The sequence below is a fragment of the Triplophysa rosa genome, linkage group LG1 (genome assembly GCF_024868665.1).
Source record: "Triplophysa rosa linkage group LG1, Trosa_1v2, whole genome shotgun sequence".
Taxonomy (NCBI): Eukaryota; Metazoa; Chordata; class Actinopteri; order Cypriniformes; family Nemacheilidae; genus Triplophysa; species Triplophysa rosa.
In genome coordinates, this window is record NC_079890.1 from 4,847,444 (window position 1) to 4,858,454 (window position 11,011).

The 11,011-nt window shown below is 35.3% G+C and overlaps 1 protein-coding gene across 2 annotated transcripts; it reads left to right on the forward strand.

The window, feature by feature from the left end:
• Window positions 1-9,508: 9,508 nt before the first annotated feature.
• On the forward strand, window positions 9,509-10,775 carry LOC130560077 (C-X-C motif chemokine 9-like). Of its 2 annotated transcripts, XM_057343569.1 has the most exons (4): window positions 9,509-9,635; window positions 9,770-9,890; window positions 10,034-10,117; window positions 10,228-10,775. In XM_057343569.1, exons 1-4 carry the CDS (start codon window positions 9,569-9,571, stop codon window positions 10,292-10,294), a joined length of 339 nt encoding a protein of 112 aa, XP_057199552.1. In that variant the 5' UTR covers window positions 9,509-9,568; the 3' UTR covers window positions 10,295-10,775. The 2 variants fall into 2 exon arrangements, with proteins under 2 accessions (XP_057199552.1, XP_057199560.1); XM_057343577.1 differs by lacking the exon at window positions 10,228-10,775 and having other exon boundaries at window positions 10,034-10,121.
• The last annotated feature ends 236 nt before the right edge of the window (window positions 10,776-11,011 follow it).

An 11,011-nucleotide genomic window follows, 5' to 3' on the forward strand; every position in this document is an offset into this window, starting at 1 on the left:
AAGACACAACACATTAGATGTTTGTGACCGATCCTATAAGAGACACGCTAACATCTCCCAGACAGCGCAGAAATGCCATAGCACCAGAAATAGAAGAAATCACCACATTAACATATTTAGCAACTGGAGAAATGCAGCTATGCAGCAGAAATGATTCGGTTCTGTCACAACCTTCTATAGTGATCACACAAACAATTACAGCACTTACAGAAACTTACTGTGTCACTGTTCATTTTCTATCAGATATGTTGACATTAACAGCATGGTAAATAAAAAATAAAGAATATATGTGTGTGTGCGTGTGCGTGTGCGTGAGTATGGTAAAACAGAAACAAATTACATGTGCAATTTCAAACTAATGACCCTATATTTAAAAGCGCTCTTTTTTCCTTCTTGGCCAACCAACCAATCACAGTCTTCAAAAGACATAGCAACGGGGTCAGCCCCGCCTCCTCACTAAGATAAAAGTTTTTGTCTTTTCTTTGCTCAGAGTTTCTCTCAGATTGGTCCTGAATCACTTTTAAACTAAGACTCCTACGTAGAAGTTTTTAAGCTAAATTAAGAGCTTTCTTAGAGGATTCTTAGAAGCTTTAAGAATACGGGCCCAGGTTTTCCGTGATTATCTCTGATAAAAAAGTAAATTGGTAAAACTTAAACTTGAGAAGAAAACTGGGGCATGGCGGAGTGCCACTTCTTAACACCAGAAGAGCCGCACACTGAAACAGAACAGAGCGAGACCTCAGCCTGTGCCGTGTCTCAACCACGAATTGTCCAGGGCAAAATTTAGGCTATAATCTGAACCACATCGACAAAATAAACAGGTAGGATGATTTTACAATGCAAAATACCCTGTCAATAGTCCTACCAGTTTAAAATGAAGACATTAAAGTCATTTACGTCGTAAATACTCTGTCAGATTATCCTACCAACATAAAAGAAACATGATTCATTTACAGCGCAATACCCAATAATTGTACTACAGTACTAAATAAATATGTAGACCTAGAATGATTTAACAACGAAAATACACAATCAGATTCCCGTAGCAGTATAAAATAAACAAGTAGGATGATTTTATAGCACAAGAAAATGACGTAACATTGATGTGCGCATGCCTGGTAGGATAATCTGACGGGTAGAATGAAATTTCGGGACACCAGCCCATTCTAAACCCCTAAACCCTGGTCCCCCCACTAAACATAGCAGCCCCCTCACTTTGTGCACCCTGGCGCCGACTCTGTATGATATAAATATGAAATTGAGAATTTTTTGTATGATTTTCATAGGGGGGATGGGCTTTGGGAAGATGAATTCAGACCTCATTATGTTCTTTTAACTAACATAAATGCAAAATTGATGGGACTAGGAAGAAAGTTGAGGTTCTAAGCTTTCAAAAAATACTATACATGTCCAGTTTTAGCTCCACAACTTATATAATTTATTCTATTAATTCTATTATATTAAATTATATTATATTATATTATTTTTTTCAATATGTCATAAGGGTGAGTAAATAATTTATATTATTTATATAATTTTTATTTATGTTTGAACTTATTCTATTCCTATGACCTGATGCATGTATGAAGATTAAAATATTGTGTTGATTGTTTCGCAACTTGTTTTTCAGACAATGTCTGGTTATGTGAGAAAGTGAGTGTGAACAAGATTAGGTCTACTCTTTTGTCCGCCATCACATGCTTTAACACCAACACCAAACTAAAGTCTGATGAGAAAAGTTGAGTCATCCAAGTCTTTTAACAACATTGTGCAAGTTAAAACACGCTAGAGTTTCTTTGTCATTCATTCTTAATTTACCCTGCATGGCCAGCTCTCTCTTAGCCTCCACTGTTGATTTGTTGAAATGTTGATCACTTTTGCACTCGCTATTAATGTTGAATTTTTTTGAAATTTCATCAAACAACCATTATTGTGATCCGTGTTTGATTTAGTTGGGATCTTGACTTTTGAGTTTTAATGTTAAGTTTTCTTTAATTGTCCATGTGTGTTCAAATATGTTGTAGCAGAGACAACTAAAATCCAGTGGGATCAGAAAATGACAGTTATTTCATCACAATGAAATTCTTTAATTTACTTTCTGAGTGTATAATGTTAATTATACCATGGTCTTTTTGAATGCTCAATTCAGATTGATTGGAAGGTATGTATTAAAACCCTCTAACGCACAGGTAGCTCCAGTAAGTTTGATTACATTTGAAATTTAACTGACAAAATCACTGTAATATTCACCTGTTTGCACTAAAATTTCACTGTAAACAAATAAAAGATTTAACTTTGCAAATGACCGTGGTATAAATGGGATAATCCACAGGACTCCGCTTCGGGTGGTTCTTGGCCTGCATTAAAACCCTTAAACGCACAGCTAGCTGTGGATTATCCCTTACTAATATGTGAATGTGGAGTTACAGCACAGTTTAAAGTGATTAAAGCAGCGTTATGGACAACTAATGGAACAAATGATTTTCACAAAGCTGTTACGTGTCTGAATCAGTTAGACATCAAGAATCAGTGTATAAATCTCAACAATGGCGACAATCAACAAAATAAAGCTTCATGCTGCAATGCATGCTGGGTAACATCATAGTACAAACTCATTTATGATTCCCAGCACGCATTGCAGTTTATCTGAATTAAATCATTGTCACCATTGTTGAGGTTTGTATGATGAATATTGATGTCTAAGTGTGTCAGTAAATCTTTCTGGGGTTTTTTGTAACAGTATTATTACATTTGTAAACCAGTATATTCATATCAATCATGAACGATCAGTTTCATTACCATTTAGTGTAGATTCCCATCTTTGTTTCAGCTTGACACACGTCACAAAAACTTAACTTTAAACATTCTCATTCCTCTTTATTATTAATGCTCAAGGATTATAATCGAAACAATACTGTAAAACCTTAATGTGGAAAGAGATTCAATTTAACCCAAGCCAGGGATCAAGAGCCCAACTAAAGCAAACACAGATCACAATAATGGTGTTTTTTTAAGTTTCAACATTTTTTCAACATTAATTGTGGGTGCAGAAGAGATATTGACAATTTTAACATTAATTTTTTACATAAATTTGAGCATTGAATTAGAACCTTGGGAAATTTTAATTAAATTGTCTTTAACAAAATTATTTTTTTGTCATTTGTTTAAATGCAAAAAGCTATAGTTGGGTTAAATAGTAAATAGAAGTTAAATATTAGATTATTCCAAATTGAAAAAATGTAACAAAGTAAAAAATGGCATATGGTCTTCTTAATAAATCCTATTTTTTCCCTTTTCCTTAGGTAAAATAAACATTTGGATTATTATAAAGTTAAAATTTAAAGTTTGAACCAAAGCAAAAATATAACAAAAAAGGTCCAAAGTTGAAGTAATTTTTTTAAGTTGATCCAAAGTTTCCAAGTGTTTCATTTTTTTTCAGTGTACAATCTGTTGTACAATTTTTTATGTTAACTTAAAGTTTGGTCAAACATGCAAAAACATGCTTCTGTTCAATATAAATGACATACTGCATTTGCATTTTATTTACAACACATACACACAGAGCCATTTAAATAGTGTTTTCAAAAAGGTAGATATAGCAGTATTTACAGAGTGTATTATTACATTGAGCTATACAATTTTTATCTATATTATAATGTATCTACATTATATTGAGATAATACTGAGCTAATGAAATGTTAAATGGATGAATGAAGAATGTAAAGCCCACGCACACACATTTTTATCTTCAATGTTTCTTAGGAATATATTGCTCACTTATGACATCATCATAATGACATAGACTATTGCATTGTTGCATGTCTAACTTCTGTTGAAATGTGAGCCTATTAAATAACAGTTTTGTTACGCACGTTCATAATCATTTCTACCAGCAGTTATGTTACACAATAGACCTTTGTCTTAAGAATTTCCCTGCAGCAATATGGAAGTAATGATTCATTGAAGTGCTTGGCCTATATTTAAACCGAGTAAAAACGAGGATGCATACAAGCACGTATGTGAGAAAAAATATTTCAATACCATATCAATACCTTCTATGGTGGTTTTTCTAGACATATTATTGACTTTTCTTATATTCTAAATATATTACTGAGTTTTCTTATATAAAAGAATACATTTAAAGGTAGTTATAGAGTTCATGTACTTCTCTGATCTTAACAAGGGCTATGGGCCTCATGTATGAGTTTGGACACTTGAACACCTGCGTGCACACCAAATATCTTCTCACACTACACTGTAAAAATTGAACAGTTGGATCAACTTAAAAAAATGAGTACAAATGGTAAAACCTAAAAATGTTAAGTTGGACCAATTTAAATTTCCCAGGTAAAAAACTGTAAAAAATGATCAGTTGGATCAACTTAAAAAATTACTTCAATTGGTAACACTTAGAAAAATTAGTAGAAGATGATGTCAGGTAAAACATGATTGGTTTGAACTGTGATAACAACTTGAGAACAATGTATAAAAGATGGAGTCAGACATGTATTCGTTGGACATCATTGGACATCATCAGATGAACTCTGTATGTCTCTCTTTGATTGCTCGAGCAAATAAAGATTGAAACCTCTTGAAACCTGGCTCTCTGGACTTCGTGAATTCTTTCTACATTGGCTGATCGACTTATATCCACGACACGTCTAACAAAGACTTCTTGGCAGTGTAAAGCCAAAGGAATTTGATGTGGAAAAACTAAAATCACTTTATAAGATGTATATGTTGTGCAGTAGCATAGGTGTATTAAGACCTCATGGTGACCTTGAGCAACAGCCCCAGATGTGCTCTCATCCACCCACCTACCCGCAAGTATCCACTTATTCATTTCTAACATCTTATAAGAATGAAACTTTTTTTAGCAATTTACAGTATACTATTGTATTACAGTATACTAACATGACACATTTGTAGAATAGAACACAAAAACAACTCTTTTATCGCGTATCTTTTAACAATGTCTGTAGTTAATGGGCACCTGCTTATATTGTAATGTTACATTGCTTGTTTTGAAGTAGGCCTACTGAACAAATTCACTAACAAAAATATTTATAACAGGTGTAACTGTTGTGTGTACCACAAACTGGGGGTAAAGACACAGCTGTCAGTTCACGTGACCGTTTTACAATGTACAGATATTACAGGACTTCACGACATTGGGACTTTAATTTACCAACGTGGCATTCACCAGATTACAATGTATAGTCAACTCAACTCAACTTTATTTACATAGCGCTTTTTACAATTTTCTTTGTTACAAAGCAGCTGTACATGAGACATATTGACTATAAGCAAAACATTTAAAGTTATACCTGTAAAAACAATAAAAAGGTGAAACACAGAAGACAGACACATCCAAATACAAAACACTCCACACACACACAACACTCCACACACACAATATGCACATGTACTAACACACACAGACACGCACACACACGGACAGTGAAAAGCACACATTTAAGATAAAGGAGAGAGAAACACAGGTCAAATATTAAACAGACTATAAATTCCTATATGCAATATTATTTAAGTAAAACTTTAAAATTCTAATTCTAAAGCAGCCCCCCCGGCCAGGCAAATAGTGCAAAACAGTATGCAAACGGTGCCGAGGACCCAAAGCTCCAATCTCCAATATGGAACATAAACTTTAATAATAAACACACAAAACAAAAAACCCACAATGAGGTAAAACGCAAACTAAACCATACAAACTTCAAAAATAAGACTTCCCACGAGGGGGCAAAAAACAAGGGAACAGGATAACTAAACTTACACGCACACAACCAAAGACGGAACTAGGGAGACACGGCATCAAGACAAGGTAATCCAAATGGTAAGTATCAGCAAACATAAGACAAGGTCACAAGCAACGAATCAAATGGTACAAAACGAACGAGCACAGGACAGCAGACACAAGGGCATTAAATAAGGGAACTAACAAAGAAGATAACAATGGGCAGGTGTGGGTAATGAGACACAGGCAGGAAGCTAAACGAGGAAACGAGAGGGGCGGGGCCAAAGACGAGACCGGAGAGAACGCACATTATATCATGGCCGACATTTCTCTCCACACAAAACAAGAGGCTCTGCCATGATTCTGCCACAAGACCAAGAAAGACATGACATGATGAGGCAGAATCATGACAGTGTCAAGTTGCCGCGTCCTTCTTTATCCAGCCCTATCATCTCAGCTCTTGTCAGGTCACCGCTTCCTATTCTTCGCTCTACCATCAGGTCTGGGCATCCTGCTTGCTGTGGTAACCTTGGAACAATGAGACAAGACTAGCTGAGAGTAGAGTACTGTTCCGCACTCTTTATGCAACAAGTACATCAATTGTTGTTGGAAGTGTTCCTGGTTCCGGTTGATCTAACTAATGCAGCCTAAACCCTCAGAGGTTTTATATTATGGAAGTGTAGTGTATGCAAGTTTAAAAAGATGCGTCTTTAGTCTAGATTTAAACTGACAGTGTGTCTGCCTCCCGGACAGTGCAGGGAAGACAATTCTAAAGTTTAGGCGCTAGATAGGAAAAGGATCTACCACCTGCACTTGATTTTGAAATTCTAGGTATTACCAACTGACAGGATGCCTGAGAGCGTAATGCACTTGAAGGGCTGTAATACAAGAGGAGTTCACACAAGTACTGAGGAGCGAAACCATGTAGGGTTTTATAGGTAATAAGCAAGATTGTAAAGTTAACGCGATGCTTTATAGGTAACCAGTGCTAGGTTGACAGAACTGGGGTAATATGTTCATCCTTTTTTGTACGTGTTAGAACTCGAGCTGCCGCGTTTTGGACCAGAGTTTTTGTAATAAGCCTGCAGGGCAACCACCTAACAGTGCATTACAGTAATCTAGTCTTGATGTCATGAATGCATGAATTAACTTCTCTGCATCTGACATTGACAGCATATGACGTAGTTTAGATATATTCTTAAAATGGAAAAATGCCATTTTACAGGTGTTGGCAACTTGGCTCTCAAATAACAGATTACTATTGAATAGAATGCCAAGATTCTTAGCTGACGACGAGGGTTTTATGGAACATCCGTCAATAGTTAAGCAGTATTCTTGGTTGTTATATATGGCGGTTTTCGGTCCAATAAGTAACACTTCTGTTTTGTCCGAGTTCAGTAATAAAAAGTTGTTACTCATCCAGTTTTTTATATCGACTACGCATTCTATTATTCGATGGAACTGCTGTGTTTCATGAGGCTTCGAGGAAATATAAAGTTGAGTATCATCAGCATAACAGTGAAAGCTAACTTCATGTCACTTTATTATATCTCCTAGAGGTAGCATGTATAATGCGAAGAGCAGAGGCCCTAAGACTGAGCCCTGTGGTACACCGTACTGGACTTGCAATTTGCGTGACACCTCATTGTTTATTGCTACAAATTGAAAACGGTCGGATAAATACGATTTAAACCTTTTCAAAGTTATTCCCTTAATGCCAACGTAATTTTCGAGTCTATGTAGGAGTGTGCTGTGGTCAATAGTGTCGAATGCAGCACTAAGTTCTAGCAGCACCAATAACGAGATACAACCTCGGTCAGACGCCAATAGCAGATCAATTGTAACTCTGATCAAAGCAGTCTCTGTACTGTGACATGCTCTAAATCCAGACTGGAATTCTTCATTGATGTCATTCCTTTGGAGGAAGGAGCATAACTGAGTTGAAACTACTTTTTCCAGAACTTTAGATATGAAAGATAGATTTGATATAGGCCTGTAGTTCCCTAGTTCTCTAGGGTTGAGTTGGGTTTTTTTGACAAGGGGCCTTATAACAGCCAACTTATATGCTTTAGGCACATGTCCTAATGTCAGAGATGAGTTAATAATACTAAGAAGAGGATCCATCGAACATCGCAGATCGCACAAATAGAAAAAACATCAAAGCATGTGTGTTTTTGGTTTTCATTAAAATCCATACTTGTCAAACAAAGAAGTTATCACCTTGCAAATAGGTACACTTACCCATAAACTGTGCATTTTAATTTGTGGTAAATTATCTTAGAAGTAGCCTAAAATCTCATGAAAGTTTTTTACACCAAAGCACCCGTTAACCTTGTAATTTCAAACAATTAAAAGATCATGCAATTAGGCTAGAAAGGAAAATACTTTATTAATGTAATAAAAATAAGAAGTCGCATCGTAATCTATTTTTACATCTGTTAAACTAAACAAAAAAAAACTAATCTTTATATTTGTCATTATTCCTTTTCAGGAATAATCAAAAGGGTAAAGCGTACACAGACTTTCACCCTATCTCAAAACTTGCGTTCACGATCTGAGACCTGTCGTGGGATTTGATTGTAGGAACCGCTCACGTCCATATTGACAAATGCCAAGTTTCACGTGGAAACGATGTTGTTCTTGTTACAGACTCCTAAACGATCACATAAGTACTGTGCCACTAATGCGTCACATAAGTACTGTGCCCATATAGTTAATTCCCCTATGTGAAGTAGGGTGTGAAGGGTTTTGTGAAACTGTGTGTCCTAGGCATACAATATGTGGGGGTTCCATGTTTATTGGGCAAAGGGTATTCACTTGTAACTTATGCCCCTCACTTCTGAAATGATGGTTACGCCCCCTGAAACCGACCTCAAAGAAGAATTGTTAAATGTTGTAATACAGTAAGGATGCAGTCACACTAGACATTTATTTTTGTTTGATGTTAATTCATGACAATGTACAACGTGGGAGACTGGAATAAATAACACAGATGCCTCTTTAGTCAAACTATTAATATATAAACTATTTATATATATTTTTTATAATATAGTTTATTTGGCTATTACTATGTAAACTATAGTATTTATATTTGTCTTCTTTAGAATATAGTTTGTTTGGCTGTAAGTTTAATGGAGAAATGTTTTCATTCTAAATTAAATAATACTGATTTGAATTTGTTTGGATACTTTTAGAAACAATTTTAAATTGTCCACTATATTTGACCATTTTCAACTATATTTTCAACTATATTGTGTATTGGAGAAAATCATTCGTTTCATAAAGTAATTTTTTGCACTCCACTTTTCTGTTTTACCTCAGTTAGGTAATATTTCAATTTTATATTTTAATTCTGAAAATGTTTTGAATAAAAGGTGGAGGATGAATTACGCAGATTTATTTTAACAGCCTTCTTTGCTCATATTTAAAAAGGGTGACAATCATTTTGTAGTTCCAAAATCCAGAAGTTTAACGCAAGCAACTTGCAGTTGTATCAGACAGTGTTGGTGATGAAGCAGCAAAAGTTACAGATACCAACTATGATGAAATAAGACATTTCACATACCACCTACTCACTGCCATTGAAAAAAAACATGCATACCACAATAAAAGTGAAAAGAGTGGCTTCCGGCTTATGAAGAGCTTGGAGATTCTGTGGAAAATAAGATTACTGAGAAATCTCTATTGCGCAAGAACTCTTGTGGGAAGTTCTTTAAAAGGGAGAGTGCAGGCCATTGCTAGATTCACACACTACTGATAACAGTGGATGAGTGATACGAAAGACACTAGCATTGCTCTGCATAACATTGATTCAATATGAATACGTTCACTGTAGCAGCCGTGACTTTTCTGATCTGCATGGCACTGCTGTCCACATCAGAAGGTAAGCAGACCAAGGTTTATAACTTCTTATGCTTAGATTTCTTTAATGTTTTGCTGTCTGTAAATGGGAATTTCTTAAATATTAACATTTCAATTGCACTAATATTTTCCTCTTTCTTCTCACTGCACTTTCAGGTAGACCACCACTTCGATGCCAGTGTGTTGGATCATATTTAGGAAAACCCATTTCTATCGACAAAGTAGATTCAATAAAGACATTTGCTGCTGGTCCGCATTGCAAATATGTGGAGATCATGTGAGTATAAAACTAACCCAAGCGTATTTTATGAGTTATTAGACATATTTCTGAAGCTTTTATAGCTGTGCACATTAGACATTCTTTAAGTTAGCTTGTAATGTCAGGCTGTTTATTTTGAAATGCATGTTTGTTTTCTACAGAGCCATAGTGAAGCATAAAAATAACAAAAGCTCAAAAACCTGTCTGAATCCCAGTCATGCCTGGGTGAAATCTCTTATTGAAGAGTAAGTTGCTTCAAATTCAACTAAACTAATATCACAGATTTTTCTAATTCATTAAAATGATTTTAAATCATTTAGTCTTAAACTCACTTTATTTTCCTCTACGTTTGCAGATGGAACAAGAAATCAAACAGTATCAAAAGGCAGCAAGAATCGAAAAACATCTTAGTTGCTCACTAAAGAACACAAAGACGACTCTGACTATATAAGACCGCAGCTGATGTTTGTTTGAAGGAATTTATTAAATGTATTTGACACCCTAACAGTACAAATGTTTAGGGTCACTTATTCATCCCTCTTATTCATCAAAATTATAAAACAACAAATGCGATTATGGGAATTATGTTGACAAAAATATATAATGAATTAAAACGTATATTTAACATCGTCAGTGTAGTCACCCTGAGATGCTTCTTAAGCACTAGCGAAGGAGTTCACATCTATTATGGGCTCTTTTGGGCAGTTTTTCTCGATCGGAATGTTTTATAGGATCATGAAAAATATTTATGTCAACTGACCCTAAACATTTGAACGGTGTGATCAAGTTTGTTTTTTATTTATTTATTTGTAATGATGGATGATAACTAACATAAAATATTAAATATAATATTATTTTTCTACCAAATGTTCAACAAAATAAAATGTGATTTTTATGAATGAATGAGGCATTTGTATAGCGATTTATTGTGTATTTATGTACACTTAAAGCGCTTTACAATCATAGGAGGGGGGTCTCTCCTCAACCAACCACCACCAGTGTGCAGCATCCTCTTGGAAGATGCGACGGCAGCCACAGTACAACTGCGCCAGTGCGCTCACCACATACCAGCTATGGGTGGAGAGGAGAGAGATATAGAGCTGATTCAGAGGATGGGAATTATTAGGAGGCCATGATTG